The sequence below is a fragment of the Erithacus rubecula genome (genome assembly GCF_903797595.1).
Source record: "Erithacus rubecula genome assembly, chromosome: 3".
NCBI classification, from domain to species: Eukaryota; Metazoa; Chordata; class Aves; order Passeriformes; family Muscicapidae; genus Erithacus; species Erithacus rubecula.
Genome location: NC_136689.1, coordinates 24,759,482 through 24,781,333, shown reverse-complemented (window position 1 = coordinate 24,781,333; position 21,852 = coordinate 24,759,482). Strand labels below are relative to the sequence as shown.

General features: G+C 40.8%; 1 protein-coding gene across 2 annotated transcripts in view; it reads right to left on the bottom strand.

Moving 5' to 3' along the window:
- Positions 1–4,023: 4,023 nt before the first annotated feature.
- The window catches only part of RFTN1 (raftlin, lipid raft linker 1), a 106,750-nt gene continuing 88,921 nt past the window's right edge, over positions 4,024–21,852 (bottom strand). For both annotated transcript variants that reach the window (XM_079300148.1, XM_079300149.1), the window contains exons 8-10: positions 11,508–11,611; positions 10,076–10,157; positions 4,024–6,359 (exon numbers count right to left, since the gene is read on the bottom strand). In XM_079300148.1, the coding sequence (XP_079156274.1) occupies positions 5,991–6,359; positions 10,076–10,157; positions 11,508–11,611 (555 nt within the window). In that variant the 3' untranslated portion in view covers positions 4,024–5,990. The remainder of the gene's footprint in view (positions 6,360–10,075; positions 10,158–11,507; positions 11,612–21,852) is intronic.

Here is a 21,852-nt window from a genome sequence, read left to right as displayed (position 1 = left end):
TCCCCTGAACCTGAGGTTGTTCAGCCAAGACTGTGCTTGCATGGGCTGTGTCCTCAAAAAGCACTGGCCAGCAGTAGCCAAAATGGGAAATCTCCCCAGTCCTGCTGCATTAAGTACAGAGCTTCAGGGGACTCCAGGATATACTGCTTGGAGAGAAATCCTTGGAAAGGTTTTAGAAAAACTCATCATAGAAAATATGATACTGAAAAAAGTCTGTGAGTTTGTCAATTATCTGCATAGACAGTTCAAGTATTTAAGTGGCAGAGATTCCTGTTGTACATTTGAAGACCTCAATCAGGAACAAGATCAAAACTAATTAATATTGAATTAGTAAAAATGTTAAATGGATAAGGCCTTCCTTTTTTAGTGGTTCCTTTCCTTGAGTTACGTGTTTCAGACATAGTCAACTAGATAATGCAGCAAGTTCATTGCCATCACTGTCTCCCTGCTCTGCCTTAAATAGGGTTGCAAAGACACTAAACCCACCAACCAGTTCCAGCCGTGGTGCTGTGAAGCACTTTGTTTTTCAAGCATAACCTCCCTGTGGTTGACTAAGGAGGCCACAAGCCCAGTGTACTTCTCTCCCAAGAAGTCACTTCAATTTCAGCATCCTCCAGCTGTATCCTCTTCTTGTCACTGTGTTACCTTGCACAGCTTGGGGGCTACTTACTGCCACACCCTTGTGCTCTTCATCCTCAAACTGCAGAGGCAGTTTCCCTGCTGGGAAAGGCCAGGCCTCGCTTTGAGTGAAGCACAAAGCTACTCCTGGGACTGTCAGAGCTGATATATGAAATAATGCCAGCGCTTCCTGGGGGTTGCAGAGAGCAGGCCAGACCTGCTGCCACTTGGAACACACAGGACTCGAGGACAGGCTCTGTTTTCCATCAGGAGGGGTGAATCTGAGGCTCCTTTAAGAGTTGCCTTTTGAGGACAGTATTGTCTGATGTCGATGAGGCTTTACCTCCAAGTTTGTGCCTTCTGCTGCCTATACCCAGGTCTGTGCTTCTGTTCCATGCAGTGCCACTGCCATTGCTGCCCCACTGCACAGCCCCTGCAGGCCCAGAGGGGATGTCTCATCCAATCCCTCCTCTCCAAATGAGAGGAAGATTCTGAGTACCCCCACTTCAATGAATGCCTCCTGGTTTGTTCACTCTAGAATGTAAATAGGACAGCGTGCTTGTCACAAAAAATAACACCAAGGGGGTTTTGTGTTCCCAGAGATCGCAGCTGACACGTCAGAGCTTGATGCTCAAAAGCAGCAGGGTTTTCCTAGGAACGTGCAATACACTGCTACCAGGAAGTACTGGTGCCCTAAAACAGCCATGCACCAGGCTCATATGTATTTTAACAGTGTCATGGTAAAAAGATTTGAGAAGCCTTTAAATGTTGTTTTTCTTACGACTTCTAAACCATTTCATGAATTATAAACTGGTACAGCTTTCTTCCCTTAATGCAGAGGCTTTCTGCAGCCCAAATTACATCTTTTTCACAAACCCCTCCTCAGACCTGCACCAAAATGTCCATTTAACAAAAGGCATTTTGAAACCCTTTGCCTCTGTCATCATCCTGTTTTCCCTCTAACCTCCTTCTGTCATCCCCTGTTACCCTCAGCCTGAGTGCTGTGAGGCAAGGACACATCTCTCTAATTGTGTGGGATCACCCACTAGAAAAGCTGGACAAAACACACGTAGACTGCTCTGAAATGTGGACAAGAATAATTATTTCATATCCCCCACCCCCCAAAAAGTGGTAACCTCTGGTACTGTGAGCAAGAACCCCTTTCTTACCTTGTAATAAATGCCATTTCTAAGCCAAGAAATTGGGAAAGTCGTTGACATCCCCTTCCTCCACAACCATTTCCAGTTGACACTTAACAGTCTTTTGGAAGTCTCTTTCTGAATAGTTTAGTGGTCTTTTAGGGAGATGCCAGTTTCATCTTTAAGTCTGTTATTGCATCTGACTTTGCCATAATTGAAGATAAAAATAACATCCCAGAAACATTAGCCCATATAAACGCACAGTGTGCAAATAATTCAATAAACCTGAGATTGGCCTGCACTGGCAGGAACAGAGAGCAGCTACTGCTGTTCAGCTGCTACTGAGTTGGAGAAATATTCTCATCACTTTGGTAAATCTTGTCATTGTAGAAAATGTTTATTCCTCTTACACTTGTGCCATCAGCTAAGGAGCGACTGAAGGAGAAAAAGTAGACTGATACAATTTTTTTTTTTGCATTAACAAATGAGGAGTGAGGGATGTGTCCATCTATACATTTATATTTAAATTTAAGGAGATGGAGTGTGAGTTACCTGGTGTTGCAGTCTTGTTAGACTTAATCTTTCTCTTCTCCCTGTGACACATATTGTATCAGTTTGCTGTGTGCTCATCTGGTACAGTGAGTATCAAATATTCCTATAGTATTTGCATCAATTAGCTGGGAAAAGAGTGGCTATTCAGTTATCATTACATCATTTTAGTTAGTAGGGTGCTTTTGTAAGTGAGTGACAGAAAGCATTTAAAATTGAAAAGCCGTTTTTCCCCCTTCAGTGTGTAGGTAAGGTACTGATTAGAGTCAGCTGCCACATCCAGCACCACAGGCACCTTCCTGAGGTTGGAGGCTTTGGCAGGGATCACCTTCTAAAGCCAAAAGCACATCTTCAGTAACAGCCTCAGATATGAATTGTGTCTACAACTACAATTCACAGGTGTGTTGTTTGCTGGCATTCCTCATAATTTTGAGAAACATTTATCAGCAATAGGTTAGTATTTGCTCTTCTTATACTCTTCAGTTCTGTGAGGATGAAATTCCTGCATGAAAGGCTGATCATGCTTCATTTCTGCCCTATAATTGGCTCCCTGAGGCAAATGTAGAGTCACAGCAACTACAAAGAAAAAGCAGGGTATCCAAATGCAGAGGCCTGCCTCTGCTCACCTCAGAAATCAAGGCTGACAGAGGAGCCAAATTAGGGAGAAATGAGTATATTGTTTTCTACTTAGCTTCATTTCTACACATATATTAAACTACTTTGGGCTATTTCATTTATACTGTTTTCAAGTGCACAGATCAAATAATCAAAGAATATTGCAAGTTGAACTACCATTCCTATTGTCTGTGCACTTAACCCCTTTTAACACACTATTTTCACTATGATCCTTCAAGAGTTTGGACACCCTATCCATCACAGTTGTACCCCTCTGCCTCCTGTTTGTTGCAGTTTTAAAACCCTTTTCCATCTTTCATTTAATTCAACCACTCCTCTTTGACATTCCTCATTTGCCTCATTCAGTCTTTTCTTAAACACCTCCAGGGGATGGTGACTCCACCTCCACCATTTGCCTCACAACCACTGCCTCAGGCAGCCCATTCCAATACCTGAGCAGGATTTTCTCCTTTGAACTTCTCCTGTGTGACAGCTGGGGCTTGTTTGGGCTTGTTCAGATGAGCACTTGCTGACTGCTGTCTTTCACTTCCCTGGCCACTCTGGTGGTCCTGCTCTTTCAGGCCCAAAATGGCAAAGGCAGCTGATATAAAATGCAGATAACAGCTGTGGATCCTTGCTGCTGCACCACAGACCTGCCTTCCCCAGCCCTCATCACATCTGGATCATCTGTCTGAGAGATGATTTAGGTTCTCTCACTCTCCTTGGGATGGGGGCAAGCACGTGCACAACTTCAGACAGCTCAGAGTAATTCAAAATCACAAGTCGGAACTGATTATGAGACTATAAACCCCAAACCAGCTGCCCTTTTGAAACTGAAAAAACATGCAAGTTCTCTTTGACTCTTCCCAACCATAACCCGGCTTTTAGGGGAACAAAGTTTTAAATCAAGTCTTCACTTAAACAGGTGCAACTTCCCCAGAGGCCCTTCTGCTCTGTTGGGAAAGGAAAACCAAGTAGCCAGTTCTGTAGCACCAGTAACTACTGCTATTTCAGTAGTAAGGAGCTTCCCCTCATCACCACTTAGAGAACTGAGTTCCTCCTTTTGGGGATGAATAATTGGCATTTGTGCAAACACCACAAATAAGGAATCTCCTCATGACCTTTATTTCTCTGTAGTTTTGTAAGCACTTGGAATTCAGTTAAACAAGGTCAAATTGCAATCCAATAAACGTTTTCTATTAAAAAGTATTTGGAGAGGTCTTTCTACTGCAACACTTTGTACTAGCAAAACGTTCATTAAATATAGTGATAATAATAAAATAATACAAAGCTGGTCCTTGAGATAGAAACATCAGTAAAAGGATCTTATGCTAATAAAATCTGCAAACAGGAACTTAAAATTGTAGAAAGCAGAGACCTTGTATTTAAGCAGAACAACTGCAGCAACCTATTTTTGAGGCTATTGGAACCCCCAATGTCATCTCAAAATACCAAATGAAACAATTGAAAAATAGCATCAGAGCATCAGAAACTGAAGTTACTTACAGTCCTGTGGTTAAACCACTGAATTCAAAATAAAACACTCTTTAATCAATGACAAAACTACCACTGTGCTTTGTGTGTGTGAAATCAAATGGTTTAAACTTGAGTGCCTTCATCCCAATTAAATGAATATTTAAGTGAAGTAATTTTTCCCTTCTCTGCAATGTTTTGCCAACTGAGTAATTTTTAGACATGAAAGATGCATTTGAACCACTCTAGGTGCACATCTGATACAAAACATATTCCTTTGTACAGCATTTTGATTTGAAGACTAAGGAAAATTATTAAGCACAAATCAGTCAAGGGAAAAACAGCAAACCACTTACAGAGCTCTACCTCTTGCTTTAAAACAAGAAAAAGGGAAATTTACAATGTTTTTCTCACCTTGTTACCAGATTACTTGACCACTTCTAAATAAGGATGAAGGTGGTTAAGAAGAGAGAAACCAGTCCTTCCTACATTTGTAAAAATACTGAAGTACTTGGAGAACATTGGCACAGAACCTATATTACATGTACATTCACTTGTAAATATTTTTATGTAGCTTCAAACATAAAAATGTTGGTAATTTTACAGAATTCCATTAGGTATCAGTCCCAGAATATGGTTGTATGAAAAAAAGGGTCTGTTAAGGTATTTTCATTTTGGAAGGTGTGTTTAGTGACATTTGTTGGTCACGGACCCCTGTGTACATTTTCAGTTCTTTACCACAAGGTATTTCATAACAGTGAGGAAGTGGTGCAGAACCACCTGGAAAAGGTTAGGAGATAACATCTAATTCCAGTTTTAGTGAGGATAACCATTGACAGAAGTACTTTTTACCTGCCTTTTCGTTTCCTGTTTTTCTGTCTTCTGAAGCCCTCACAGTTACTGATGAACTATTGATTGGCAAAGACAAAATAGGAAATTGCATTTTGTACTGGAATCATCCACCTCACAGATTCACCATGGGGTTTGTTTACCCACAGGTACACAATTTGCTGATTGCTTAAAGATCTGTAAGGGTTAATAAAATTCAGAAGAGAGTATCGTCAGTGAGTGTGCTCCTGGAGAAATGTATGGATAACAGCCATCTTACCTAAGCTTTCCAACTTCAGTTTCAACCTCTTGAAGTCCAAATATAATTTTTATGACACTACAAACCTAGTGACAAAATAACATCTGGCACAATAACTTCTCCAGAAAGTGAACAAGAAAGTACTACATAGTAAAATCTGACCGAATGGAACACTTGCCCTGACCCGGGCTCAAAGCTGGCTTGCTAAGTTTGGTCATGGAAAAAAGTGTGATTTCTGTTCCTTCCTGCTTTTTAGTTTAAAGTGTAGCTGTAGGAGAGCATTTCCCAGTACGTACAGTGAAAGGAATTTTGCAGTTTCTGTATGTTGAAAAGACTGGGCCCTGTGAATACTTACAACATTAAGATACCAGAGTGCTAAGGAGCAAAGTAACTCAAAGAAACGCAAAAGAAATGCAGAGTTGAGCAATGGAGTTAGTGGTGGGGATTATCAAAATCTGTTCCTTTGTCTTTGCAAAGTGTCAGCCACTGCTGGGTTCCTGGGAGAGCTGTCACTCGCAGGAGCAGCCCGTGTCCAGCGCTGCCCCGGCCCCGGCCCCGCCCGCAGGGCAGCGCTGCCCCGCGCTGGCAGCGGAGCCACAGCTGCCGCGGGCAGGACACGCCTCTGCTGCCGCCCCGTCCTGGCAGGCACCTCTGTCACCAGACACCTCCTCTCCCAAGTCTATGACATCATCTGGCTGCTGTTCTGGATCAGGCTTGGCTGCTCTTGACATCTGTGCTTCCAAGTTTCTCGTGTTCTCCGTGACTTCAAATTCCTGCTTCTCCTGTGCCCTTTGCTTCTCCCTAGTACTTAATTTAGCCTTTGTGGAATTCTTCATTTTTCTGTTGTGCATGTCTTCTTTGGAGAACCTCCAGTGAAACTACAAAGAAGGGATCCAAATGTTGAAGACCATTAGAGGCAATCTCACATGGACCATTTACTTTCCTGAGCAGATATGTTTTGATTAGTTAGTTTTAATTCCGAGAATAAAGGGTTTCATGAGAAAGACCCAAGATTTAAAAAGTGCCTGACCAAATCAGATGGCCTAACATTACTTCTGCCCACACAAATATCTCTGCTACTCAGAGGAAGGAGAGCTCAATGCTTTCTGCTTCTGCATGTGCCTGGTGGGTTCCTCTCTACACTGTGTGGAAGGTAAGGATATGCAAAGCTGAAGAAGCAATCCTATGGCATTATTCCAGTGTTTTTCACCAGCAGAACTAACACCACACCCACGACCATACCCAAACTGTAAAACATTCTGAACCATCTGTATGAATGTCTTTTGATGAGAGAGCGTGAGGCTACTACTTGCAGCACTCCCCTTGCCAAAGCCACCATTTCAGAACTGTTTTAACTACTATTAAAAAACAAAGAGGGAACTAGCAGTACCCTGAAATACTAACTTGACAGGTATAATGTATATAAAGGCTGACAAATACATTACTATTGTATCTGCTTCATTTGTCAAAAAATAAATCAAGCTTTCCAAAGAAAGCCACACCACAGAATCATACAAAGGTTTGGACTGGAAAAACCTTAAAGGTAATCTAGTTCTAACTACCCTGCCACAGGCAGAGACTCCTCTAGAAGACCATGTTGCTCCAAGTTCCATCCAACCTGGCCTTCAACACTGCCAGGGCGTGGGGCACCCACAACTTCTCTGGGCAACCTGTGCCAGTGTCTCACCACCCTCACAGTAAAGAATTTCTTTCTACCATCTAATCTGAACCTGCCCTCTTTCAGTTTGAAGTCATTACCCCTTGTCCATTACTACACTTCCTGGCCAAGAGTCCCTTTGTGACTTCCATGCAGGCCCCCTTCAGATACTGGAATGCTGCTGTGAGGTCTCCATTCAACCTTCTGTTCTCCAAGCTGAACAGCCCCAACTTCCTTAGCTTGTCTTCAGAGGAGAGGTGCTCCAGTCCCCTTAGCAATTTCGAGGCCTCTTCTGGACTTGCTCCATGATTCCAAGCCACTCCTAAGCCATCCTACACAAGTTTGCTACCTCTGAATGTGCACAACCATTTTTTCAGCAGTATTAGTTGCTGATGGAGGCTCAGGAATTCATTAGGAAGGATGACATAAATAATCTCAGGACATTCAGCAAACCCAGCCATGTCCAAAAAAGCCATTTTCTCCAGTGAAACTGGGTCTGTGCTGAAGTTGGCCAGAAGATTTTGTATTCATAAATTTTTGATCTAGCTATTTATTCCTTAATCAAAAAGCCATTCAAAATTTAATATTAGATTACAAAGCTGGAACAATGTTCTTTCCTCCTGGTAGCCAGAACTTAATGTAAAAGGAGAAGGGCAAAAATAAGAAACTGGCTTTCACAAAACTCTTCTTGGTTTCACTTAAAGGAAGTTATCTTTCTCTTCAATAGCACTGAAGTTTAGAGAAAGAGGAACGATAACATCTCAGTTCTAGAGCTCAGCTGTTTAAAATTCAGACACCTGAGGTTTTTTCCTCTTTGATTTGCAGAAGTGCTGGGCACCCACTACTCTACTTAGCTCAAAACTCTCTTTGACAGAAGGTAACATCAGGGCCCTAAATGTGATAAAGATCCAGCTGTAGGAGGTGTGAGTGTGTACATGTACTCAGGTACTCACACCATTATTTCACAAAAATGCATACAGCCAGTTTCTGCTGAAATAAGCATCAGTTTTGTATAAAGTGAATGAACACAATTACCTCATCTCTGATTGAATATTACACTAATAGAAGTACTTTTCAATGAAGAGAGAAGTTGTACCACTCCTTGCATATTTCCTTTCTTGTTCCTCTGAGTACCTTGAACAGCAGTTTCTTGATGTGCAAAGACAGGACAGAATATTTTCCATCACTGCAATATCTTTTTAATGTTATCTTCCTATTTCCTTCCTCTGAGGGTTATCTACAAAGATTTTAGACATGTCATAGCTTAAGTTAAAAAAAATCCCTGAGAACCTGGGGTGTTGTATGTGCAGAATATTCAGCAACTTTTAATCAAATGCTTGGGTTGGCATCTTTGATGTGACACAACAACCACGTACAGACGTTGAACCAGTCTTACATCCCTTTACAGAACTATAATCAAGGTATGTCATCCTTCCTTGACCTTTGGTATGAAAATGTTCTGTAGTGATTCCTGCCCTCAAATATGCCTGTATATTTAACACTGCCAACAAGTGAGTCCTTTGTTTTGTCAACCAGACATTGTTAAATAAGTTTTTATAACCCAGAATGAAAATAAACTCAAACAAAGTTTTAAGTCATCTGGATGGTATGTATGTGTTATTATAATACAAGAAATCAGCATCATACTTCTTACTCTATTTGAGGATGAGCAACCACATATGGGTTCCCATCCCTTCCATTAAAACCACACACAGTGGTAGGAAAACAATGACCAAATACAGGCACTCTAACACTCATCCCAAGATCCCTTTAATCACTTGAAAACAGAGAGAGAAACAAGGAAAACTGGCTGGCTTAGTAACAAGTTCACCCAATATTCTGGACTGCAGCTTTGCTAATGAGAGAGGGTAAATCCTAAATCAGTCACACACCAAGCAGTCCTCTTCTGCTTCAGTCAGTTCAAACACTCCCCTGCTCTGCACTGTATCAAAAAGACATCTTTTACAGAACCAGGCACCAAATCAGTGAGGGCTTCATAGATGAAAACTATCTGCAATTATCTAAACTGTTGGGTAAAATGCTCCTGGTGCTGAGCTCTCCTCAGCATTTCTGATCTCCCATTGCAGCTCAGCTCTGCATGGCCTCAAGCACTCACTCCTGCAGGTGGCACTGGGCTGGCAGCACTCATCCCACAGAGGCAGAACAAAAATGAGGCTGCAACTTCATTGTCATGTAGTTCTAGAGATCTTTTCCATACTTCACCTGGCTTTCCTGATCCTGATACTGAAAGGGCAAGGCAAATTCGACCACTGTAGAAAGGCCATCACTTTCTCAGTTTCCAGTCCCTGTATTTCTGTCTCCATATGTATGGCATGAGAGGTTTGGGCAGGGGTTCCCACAGCTATGTGCTTAAAAATGGAAGTGGGAATATGTACACATATTCACATCCATACATCATTAGCTGCCAGCTATGCCTTTGGATAATTTAGCTGGATTCTAGAGTCTTTTCGTGGGTAAACTGCAGCAGAATTAATTAATATTCACACAATAGAAACAGCCAAGATCAGGCCTACATTGTGCCAGGTTCTACCAAAACAGAGAGAGAGAGAGAGAAAGAACACAAAAGAGAGGGAGTAAGAGAGCAGTTTAAACAGAAAATACAGGAAATGGGTGAGAGAAAATACGTTTCTTTCATCTTACAGGCACTGAACATCAGAGAATTTTAGGTCTAAATTGAGGTTTATGGCTGGTTTACATTTCTTATCTAACTGTGGGTTCAACAGAGAATGAAACATAGGAGCTTTGACATCATTTGAGCATTTTTTGTTTCTTTCATTTGAACAGTTCCATTCCTTGTGTCTCACAACTGTATCACAGAAACATTGAATAGGCCATTTTACTTCTATGGCAAATCAATTTCAATATAAAAATACCAGCAGCAAAACCCAAAGAAACCAGAAACTCAAGGTTATTTACCTTAGATTCTTTCTTCTTGGCTTTCTGGGGCAAAGAAGGTCTCTGAAGAAATACAATTTGCTTTGTAGATAAATTCCCCTCCCTGAAAAGAAACAAATGCACACTCCTGAGAATGAATTAAATTCACATCCAGCATCATTCAAAGCGAAAATCCATCTCAGTCATTTATTTCTGCAGGTCAAAGAAGAAGAAAATGAAGAATGATCCTCACATTGCCTGCCCCTGGTGTCTCTGAGCAGCCTGGTATTTTGGGGGCATGGAGAGGGGAATGTTCAGACTGATAGAGCTTGTCAGCCTATGCCACAATTTTGCTGAATGTTTTAGCATTAGTGTGTAAACACAGAATAAATTGTTTGGAACAAAAAGGAAGAAACCCAAGAGCCCCAGTGCCTGTGTCTCAGCAACATCAGGCTATTCCTTCCCTTCCTCCTGAGGCACTGCTCTGGAAAGGGGCTGGGTGCTCCCTGTGGGTCTGCAGCATGGCAGGAGGAACAGCCACCAGGTGGGTGCCCTTCTGCACTGACCTACCTCTGTTACTCAAGGTACTAGTGGGATACAGAAAGTTGGAAGAAAATTATATATATCTTTAAGAGTCAGGGACAAATCATAACTGTGATTTTCTATTCATTCTTATATTTAAACATTTATGTAAAACTTTAATACAGTTTCTCCCTCAACACAGATGACCTTTTACTTTTTAGGTTTTTATGTGTAGGAGTAATCTTCATCCAAATCTCATAAAGAGCTGGGTATATTTTTACTCTTTTAAGATTAAAAATCATGATTCATTATATTGGTGTATATGTACATATAAATATATTCCTGACCAGTGAAAATTCAGAAAGCACCATCTTCATGATTAAGAGGTATGATTGTTTTTCACCAGTTATGAAGATTATTTTAAGTGATTTGCATTTATATTTAAAAACTCAGAATATAAATAATAGCTAAGTAGACCACAGAATTATTATATATCTGCACACAAGGCTACTAGAGCAGTGACACACTGATCTCACAGCGTTCTGCTCAGCTAGACACTATCAGCAGCATTAGACAGACATCTATTAAGAATAAAATGACTTTTCTTCAGCTAGACATCATCTCACTCCAAATATTATCACGCATTTTGTCTTTGCTCTAAAGGACTTTATTGGAAGATCCAAAGCAGGAATTCTACAGTCATGGAGTTTACAGAGAGACAGAAACAACACTCAGAAAATTCATGCAGAAAACACATTGCCACCTTGCAGTCCTTCTGCCCACTAGCCACGTGCTTCCTGCCACATGTGGCTTGTGATGCTCGGAAAACCCCGAGAACAGCTGCAGCAGGCTTTGCAAGGAAATCCACACTGACTGCAGGGAATTGCCTGTGCAGACTGCAGTGCTTGTACAGCAGCTCCCCTGGCCCAAAGGCTGCACCCACCCCTCATACCTGTTTGTCTTCACAATGGGAGTAGGAAGCACGCACGTCAGCTGCCAGCCGTACATGGCAAGGGAATTCAGCAGCGGAACGTAATCTGTCTGCACTTCAACTCCCTGGGGAAGGAAAAGCAACAGTTGGCATCATCACTTGGAGTGTGACATTCAGCTTGACACCAATAAAAAAAACAACCCAAGAAAAAAATACATGTGTGGGTTTTCTCAGAGGGAGAAAGGGGTTTTGCATTGAAGTGGGTCATGTTTTATGTTCAGCTAGGCAGGAAGGAAAACGTTCAAAAACATGAGACAAATGATCGACCGCCCATGCATCCCAAACTGTTAGAGGAGTTTGTTTAAAATGGTAAACATCTGTGATCTTGTTTTTACACTGCCTGACTCATCCATCTAGCTTTAGATCGTTCCAGATCTGAACAGGAAAAATTCATTGTATGTTATCAATTATCTCCTCCCGAGAAAAATTATGTTCAAGTATGTTAAAAAATGACAACATTGCCTTGCTCGGATTCTGCACTTGTCTAAGCTTCACCAAATCCTGAGTATCTGCACTGAAATCAGTTGTGTTACCCTGCCATAATGGATCAAAAGGAAAAACTAGCCAAAAACAGCAACAAAAAATACGAGTCTGTTCCTTTTATCGCCCACAAATACGTATCGCTGCCTTCTTATTTTGAATCAGGAAATCTGTGGGCGAGACGAAAAGCTTTGCCTTTCAGTGCAGGAGTCTGGCTCCTGCTGCACATGTACCCAGCAGGGCCTTGCTCATTCCCTTTCAACTGAATGGCAGACCCTGCAATCCACACAGAAAGAACCACTGGTGGTTTCACAAAGATTATTCCAGTGAGGTGTCTAATTACCAAGACTGCCAGTAATTTAATGAATAGATGCTACAGCATATTTACTAGTTTTTAATTTTAATAAACACAAAGCAGACAAATGCTAACTACTAGTCTCTACAAATATAACTAAATTTGATTGAATTAACAATTACATTTGGCAAAAAGCTCAGGCACTTACACTGGTTTCATGTGCACGTAAGGAGTTTTAACTGCCAATTCGCAACACTAGGGAAGGCACAATAGTTTTCCAGCTCCAAAAAATCCATTTATTCCACAGTAATGAAACAGTCATTTGATCAGAACTAATCCAAATCCTGCTGTAGTTATTTCAAGGTATTTTAGTGAATTCCAATCTCAGCTGTTCCTTTCTTCTAACAAATGTAATTTAGGTCACTTATATCTTTATACTGAATGGCTGCCTGACTATACCTATTAAAAACCTGATCATGACTACAAGTGCAAATAGCTGAAGAAGCTGTATCAATCCTGCTTAAAAGGAGAATGTTTTAAATCTCTACCCCAGAAAGTGCTTGCAAGAGAACACTACTAATGTTACTTCTGTACAGAGGCTTGTGGAGATTTAGAGGTGGTGCTACTTTAAAACATCACCCTGTACAAACTGGAATTTGTAACTCTGGGAGAGAAATGAGACACCCTGGAAGAAGAGGGTAATACCACATGGCCCTTCACTTGTGTCCACTGGAGCAAAGAGGACTTATCCTGCAGCTGAGATCATGGTAGATTCAGAGTCTCCTTTGACTCCCATTTCCCTCTGGAAGACAGATACTTGTGCACTCTTTCCATTTTTTAAAATATTATATAAAATAAAATTATAAAAAATTATAATAAAATTATAAAATATTTTTTAAAAATAGAGTTTCCAAGTGTAGTAAAAAAATCATGACATATCTTAGATGCCTTTAAGCTGTAATTTCTCAGAAAGACATATTAATAACACACTGAGATTTATGAGATTGGTCAGCAACTCCTTCAAAAAACAAAGATGAAAATACACAACATGATGATTAAGAATAATGTCAGAGCATCCACCATCACAAGCTCTTCACGAGGTGCCACATAAAAGGACCTGTCTAAAACATTTCCTCCATCAAACAGAGTTTGCAGAGGAAAAACCAGAAGGAGCTCACTCATTTAGAGGGAAGCAGATCAGGAAAGACTGGAACAGCAGAGCTTGTCTGTGCCCTGAGGAACATCTTATGTTGTAAAGAGCATTTCTATTTTGAATTCATTGCCTAAGGTGGGTGATTAGCAGGGAGAACCTTCTTCTTGCATCAGGATGTGCAACAAATGTCAGAAATCAGAGGCAGATTATGGCAATGAGGAAGGACATCAATACCACGCAGAGCTCATTTGGCTGCTGTAGAAGCCAAATTGTTTCAGGGACATGCCATCCCTCCTGCCACAGCCCCCTGTCCCTGCAGGCTCTGAGCAGCGAGACAGGGCTGGCTTTGGACCTGTCTGACTTGTCAGGATTAACCATCATCTGCAGCAGATGATGGTGTATTTCACAACCCAGTGGTGCAGAAAGGAAACAAGCAGGTAAGCACATTCAAAAGGATAAAGTTACCAGAAAATAAATTCAAGTCAATTAGGCCTAAAAAAAAAAGGGTTTTAAAAAAAATCTGGCAATGTAAAAAAATCCAAACCAACCAACCAACCTAAAGAGTTTTACACAGCTGTTACAAAAAGGTGACCCTCTGTTTTTCCCATGTGCTGGTAGCCAGCACCCCAGTGTGCCTGTTGGGCTGTCTGGAGGCAGGAGGTGTGTATGTGATGCAGAGATGCTCCCTCCTCTGAGCTCCTCAGGCCCTTTAACAAGCTCCCTCCAACTCCACAATGCTTCACTGAAGTCAGACACTGCACCTCATCTCCTGCTCCTTGGGGAATAGACTATTCCCAATAATTGGCTGAGTTTGAGGATGACAGACAAGAGGAAGGAGTCACTCCAAAACAAACAGGTTAATCCACATGGGCTTCCAACTCCCTACTTGCAGATACAGATAACTGAAAGCTTTTTTTAAGACCACGTGAAATTATTTCTCCCTCCCCCTCCTGAATCATCAGCTGCAATTCTATCCCACGACTGGAATTTGTGTACCAGCAGGAGTCACAGTTATACAGACCTTTAATTGGTGTCATATTAAATGTTTTCTAAAGCAAAAATGCTTCTAAACAAACAGTGCACTGGGGGATGGGTGCAGAGGAAAAGAGTAATCTTGTACTCATTTTATATTTAATACAGTAATTATTTTATCTACTATTATCAGAGACAATAGAAATGAAATTTCAAACACACCATTCCCTCAAATAAAAGTGCAATGCTCTTTTTAACTAGCAAATACTGGATTTTAACACAAGTAGAAGTAGGAAAAAACCATGCCAGAGCTCTCCTGAAAAAGAAGTGTTTAAACAATGCATCTCAAACTGGGAGACATTTCATTCAATGAAAGGGTGGAAAATTTTAATTAACTTGCTTCCCACTCTCCTGTGTATGATAAGTAATCTCTGATCACACCTTAAGTGTCAAGAAGCCAGAGCATATTGAGCTAGGATTTTCCCTTGACTTGCATTACATGAAAAGAATTCTTTCTATTTGTAGTTGTATTGTTTGTTTCCAGCATTTTTTCCTTTCACAGTTGTTTCTGCTCATTAGGAAAAGAAAAAACAAAAAAAGATAAAAAAAAATTACAAGAATAATATCTAGGGCAAGTCACACAAACAACTGCATTAACAATTTTTCTTTTCTTTTCCCCTCCTACAGTGGCAATTTTAACCACAGCAAGATAATAAACAAGACAACTACTAAGCTCTTGTGAGACAGAAGTTCTTCAGAAATCATTCTTTCCTGGGCTAAGTGAATGTGATTTAGTTACAAGGCAGCTATGGATTGTCACTATTTAATATTTTTTTCCAACATGGATTAAAGAATGGTAGATTGAAAATCCCATTAAATAAATCTTAATAAAACCTTTATCAGCAAATCCTAACAGACTGTGTACCAAAATCTACTGACAGATGGCAAAGAAGATGGGAAGTAAAAAAAAAAAAAAAACAAGTTGCTTTGAAAGTGTAACCTACTGTTTGGCACTGCACCCAAAGCCAGCTCCTTACAAAAAATAGAGGGGAGAGCCCAGGAGGGCAGCAGCACACACTCCCAGCCAAGGCTGGCTACCAGTCCCCAGCTCTGCCAAAGCCAAAGCTGTTCTGTCCCTGGGCACTGAAGGGAGGAAATGGGAGTGGCAAAGGCAGGACTTGCACCATAGTGGAAAAGAAAGAAAATGCAATGAGAGAAATTGAGTATCTGGACTGTACAAGAATGACCCAGTAAAAGTGTGCAGCAAACGTTTTATGTTTGCAGTAACACAGCTGACAGGGGGACTAAATTCAAGCTCTAAATTTGTGAATTATTTTCCTTTTTCCTTTCCAGACTTCTTCCAAGAGGTAATTTCTAATGACAGTGTAACAGTATTGAACCATTAAAAACATTTATTGGAAGCAAAAGAGAAATTTCACAAATGCTTCAGCGATAAAAAAGTTGGACTTTGTTCTAGTACTGAGATGCTCCTGAATTTCCATGTGTAACACACCTTGCTGGCAGACACTTGCTATACATCCATTAGCTGTGGAGTAAAGGGCTGTGGGATGACTCCTGCATTCTTGGAAGTAGCTTTGGGAAGCAGGTGGGTCACTGACCAACAATGAGTAGCTGCCAAATAGGGACCTTAGTGGAATGGTAATAGAAAAAAAAAGAAGAGAAATAAATCCACATGCAGGCTTTTCCCTCAATATTCCAGGCATATGTAATTTAGAGTTATTTACAATTACTAATATATTAGTGAATTCCTGCAATGTGAAATATTTTGGAGAATATAATAAAGCTGTAACACTATATGAGGCAGCATCTTGTTAAGAGTGTTTCTGCAATTCAGCAGTATCCAGTCACAATTTCAGTACACACACAGGCTGCTGAGGAACATTCACAGCTGGCTCCACATCTAGAGTAAAATTAAAACAACAAACAGAAATCTCTTCTGTGCTCACAATGCCTGCTTCTCTCAGTGACTTCTGTGGATGCAAATCCTATATTCTAGCACATAAACTAATAGAAACAGCAGAATGCTCCTGATGCTGCCTGCACCTGTAACATAGAGGTATATATGCACAGCAACATAATTCTGCATTTACAGAAGCACAGGGTCAGCAGCAAAAGCTGGACAATGTGAATGTGTTCACACAGAGAGTTCTCCACACAGGAAACATCCTATGAAATGTGTTGAACTCACCACTGCACAATGTACAAATGATGAAACAACTCCATGTAACTGTCCATGAAACACAAGAAATAAATGTGATCTAGCAATCCATCTGTACAGTTTCTTCAATAATTCTGGCATTTTTACGTTCACAATTCCTGCAACACTTAAAGTGCCACCTTAAGGTGAGCATTGATTTTAATGTTTGTCCATCAATTTTCCTCTGGGGGAAAAAAAAATCAACATAAAAAACCACTATCTGAGAACTTACACAACCCAGTGTGCCCTACACACACAACTTAATCATCCCCAGGCAGCTTCCCTGACACAATTCCCTTTGGTTATAATTTATTCCCAAACAACATGTGGCTTTTCCCAAAAGGCTTTGTGCACCACTCCCCAGTTATGCAAGTAATGATCTATTTCCATGCAAGCACCACAGCTGAAGCCTGGACCCTCTGCTGCCAGTGGCTCACAGCAGGAAGGCGAGTGCTGTGCTGCTCCTTGTCCTGTGTGTGGCCTCTGGGGTCCCAGCACCCACTCCACAGCCCTCAACATCCTCACACATGAACTATCCAGGGCATTACTGCCCAGATGGAGTCAGATGCTGGGCAAACAAAACCTGTGCCCTGCGTGGTTTTATAGGAAGTATAGAAGAGGACTGAATTACTTTTTCTCAGCTTGTTCTTAAGTGGGAAGTTTAGATCTGGGATGTTCACTTCTCCCTTGAAGATTTTATGGGTGAGCAGAGAACTAATTCTTAGGAAAATGTGTTAGCTAGGAACAATTTTTAATCTATATTGTGTTTTTCAGTCCCTATACTTCAAGTGCCCTTTACTCACATGGAAGAAGCGTTCACCTTGTTACATGTTCAATGCTACCAGAGCCACAAGAAATTATCAGGGATGTTCCAAGTTCATATTGCTAGATTTTGTTACTACATTAATCATCAAAACCAATGATAATATTACCCTATGGATTTTAATAATGTGGATTTTAACAGATTTTAAACCTATGTCTACTGAGTTCAGCAGACAAATATATATGTATATATGTGACTTTCATATCTTATATAAAGGAATGAAACAAGAATTACAAAACCTTTGGAAGATAAGAGGCTCCTGAAGGTTTTTGTTCAGCTCTTCTTAAAAAGCAACAAGGATTCAACAACAGATATGCTGAAATATTATGCCCAGGCAGCACATCTGTCCTTTGAGTGGTAAAGAGGGTCACACATGACTCCCCTGGGCTTTTCATGCCATCAGCTCCTTGGCTGACCTGGTCATGCCTTTCTCCTGTGGCCAGAGACAGCAGAACATGGCTTAACTGACATATGACCTAAATCAGATTTACAGACAAATCAAATCCTCATTTCCAGAGAATTTGTTCCAAGGCTTACATTAAGGCAACTTGCAACCTAGGCTCAGCAGAGATAAATTTTTAAACCTTTTGTTATGTTGCACTTTAAAAGGTTTACCATGCCTATGGTGGAGACTGACCCCATTCAAGTCTGCCAGGGAAATGGCAGCACCACATTATATTTGAGATTTTAATTCATGTCATTACACCAGTGGTATAGCATAGCAGCAAATACAAAGTGATGATTCAGCAGCTCAAGATTTTCAATGAGAAAATATGTGTAAATTAAGGACAATATTTTCAAAATAAACACAGCTTCAGAGGCAGAACAATGCAGCCATCTAAAATAAATGTTATAGCACTCTGTTTTAAAGACAGCTATTTTGTCTTGGGTAATGGGGAAGGGAAGGTGACAGATTTAGAGTTGGGGAGAGGGAAATCATGCAAGCTCTGATTAATCAGAACTGTCTACCCACATTTGCCTACACAAGCAGAATTAAAACCATCAAACAAGTTTTAGGGCCAGATCTCAGAGACTGCAGTGGAAATAATATGTCCTGACATTTTTAGAGTTAAAGTGATATGGATGAGTGCAGTATTTTGTCATAACAAGTCCTGTGGTCATTTGTAGGGGATACCACAGCTCTATGAGAAGAAAGAGTTAAATTACTCAGAGCTATTACATCCTGTCTGCTGCTTGGCGGGACCACATACTGTGACAGCTGCGAGCTTTACATCCTCTACAAACTGACATTTTACACACACACTGAGTGCATCACACTGTTCAGCTTGTTTTCTCTATTAGCCTTAGCAATTAAAAAGGCAGCACTATCCCTGCTAAGAGGTGTGCCAACCCCTCTCTTTTGTGTTAATGGTTAAACAGCAACCCCTTACCTTTTCATTTAGAAAGGTTTTCTTTCTAAAGGGCATCGATACATGCTACATGTCTCCCTTGCTAAAAAAGCTTTCTTTTGTTGCGGCTGGGATTCTTTTGTTTGTTTCTTCTTCTTCTTAATTAGGGTACAGCACAATAAATTTACATTCAGTTCAGATCACATCTGAACAACTCCAAAGCCCATTCAGATCACCAAATCTGATACAAATTTAAAATAAGGATCCACTATATACATTTATGTCGTGCTGCCCATCAGGGCTTCTTCCGTTGCCTTGGTAGAAATGGAAATAGTAAATAGAAAATGTTAATGTAGATCAGAGCTGAATGTACACCAAAAGAGCCCCCATCTTCTACATAATGAGTCATTCCACTGCTCCATAACCATCTCTGTAAAATTATACTTTTTAACACTCAGAACAAAGCCTTTACTGGTTCTTGGACAGTCATCACTGAACTCTGTCTCCTTCCCCATATTACAGTCCCTTCCTCTGCCACTGCCTTATTCCATGCTGATGGTAAATAAAGGTGAATTCCAACAGGGATTAACACTTGGTCTTCTGGGGAAGACACTGTGCAAGTGCCTACAGATCCCCGAGCTTCCAGTCCTTTCACTGATTCCATGACTTGATCCACCTACACCTATTATGTCCCAGGAAGCGTGAGGCAAGATATATCCTGGCAGTTATTCAAATTGCAGGAGAGGAAAATCAAGGTGGCTAGCTCTGCTCTTTCTCTAAATAGGTAAGACCTTTGAAAGACTTCCCTAGTGCCTCAACTTTCTTCCTTCAGAAAGTTGTTTCTTCCCCATATTCTTCCCCTTTCAGCTTGTTGGGGAACATTTTCATAATGCCCACAAAACAGCCACACTTGACCTCAAAAGAGCAAAACTGCCAGGGAACACCCCGCATCCAAATTTTTAATTACAGCAGAGAATAATCTGATCACACTGACGAGCTCTGTACATGCTATTAGTCAGTTTCTGAAATTGCACATCTTATGTCTGGGACAGGAGATTCTCTGCATTAGCCCTCACAAAGACATGGTGTGTCACAGTACAGCATCGCCTGACACAACAGATGGCATTGGGAGGTTCATTCCTTAATCTGCTGACCAGCTGTGTTCTCCAGCATGGAATTTCTAGAATTGAAAGCAATTTATACTCCACCTACGAGGCCTCTAACACATCAAAGAGCCCTGCTAGAAAATACTCTCTGATGTGTCCTGGTATTTTGGTCAGTGCTCTGCCAACACAAGATCCCCATTATCCTTGTCAAACAGCTTGACAGAAGCTGTCTTGTGCCCACACAGATTATGCCTAACTTTGTGACAATATCCTACTGAGATGGAAAACCTTGGATTGAGAGCCAAACTGGCTCTGGCCAAGAATTTGTTTATAACTCAGAAAGCTATTTCCAACATGGCTGTAAGTGATGGTTAAGGAAAAGCAACATATATTAGGTCAAGCATGCCCCAAATATTTTGCGTACTTAGTGTGTCTGGTTTAGTTTCTATTGCAAGAAATCCAGTTTGTGCACTCTGGGACCATTCTGTGAGGTGAAGTGAGGCATATTAAGGATGGATCGGTGGGTTCACTTCAAAAAGGAACCTTTGATCTGAATTAAAATGCTTGCATGAACACAAGATCCACTAAACTATCTGAATCCACAACCTTGTCCAGAAAGGAGTTCCACAGACCTACTGCATAAATAATTATCTGAAATATCTGTCTTTTGTTTGCTTTGCACCTGGCCCTGATTACTTCCATTTGGCACTTACACTGGAAGAGATGGTAAACAATCCCTATTTACCTCTTTCCCATGTTTTAGGAGCTCTCTACCTATTCCATTCTTCTCTTTTCCATGCTGAAAGGACACACATGTAAAGTCTTCCTAATATGGAAGCTGTTTGTATCACTGACCATGCTCACTCTCCTCTCTGGACAATTACTGTGCTAACACAGCCTTCTGAAATAAGGTACTGTCAAACACAGCTTACACAGTAGTATGAAGTAGTATATACTTGCTGTTTCACCCTCTATTCATTTCCTAACAGTTTTAAACATATGGTTAACATTAATGCTTCTTAACATTTGCCTTCTTGATCAGCCCTGACCTAATGCACTCATGAAACCATCTGTCATTACCCCAAAACCTTGTTCCTGAGTGGCAACACTGCAATTTGACCCTAAAAATGAACAAGAAATATGTCATAACTGGAATAACATTTATTGCAATAAAGGAATAATTTTTCAGACACATATCAGCAACAAGAAAAGCTGCTAATAACGCATAAAACTGTTCAGCAAGTTGTTTGTAGCTGTTACCATTTGGCCATTTATTGCTGCACTACGAAATCATCATCTAATAACAAAACTCTTAATCTTAGTCTCCTGGAATTTTACACACATACTCTAGCATCTGTCCATTTTCCCTTAATCTGTTCTTCTGTTGTGTGCCAAAATGAGGGATTATCTGTCTAAGGATTTTACACCCTTTCCAATACATTTCAAGTGAAATGATCAGGTATTGCCTTTATAGATACATAACAGCTATTTCTAGCAGACATCAGATTGAACAAAAAAAACCTTCTAAGAATTATGCAAATACTTTCCCCCTGCCATGTTCAGGCCTCAAAGAATTTAAGCCCAGCTTTTTAAACACAAAAGTACTGTGTGTATCAAATTTGCTGTGGAAGATGGGTGCTGACCAATCTGGCCTAAGCAGTGCTTCCACTGATCTGCATGGGCACCTGGATCTGCTGAAGACCAAATTGTAACACGTGGTTTGTCAACAGGGGCCTATCCAGAATATGCAGATTTTCAGCATATGAAGGAGGACAGGCAGAGCCAAGGCAGTTCTCCATGCTTTCCTGCTGCAGCTAAACCTGCCTACCTAAAGGGCTGCCTTCTTTAGAACTGCAATGCTACAATGACTTGTGTGATCATGTTGCCCTGACAACCAATGGAGATCCTCT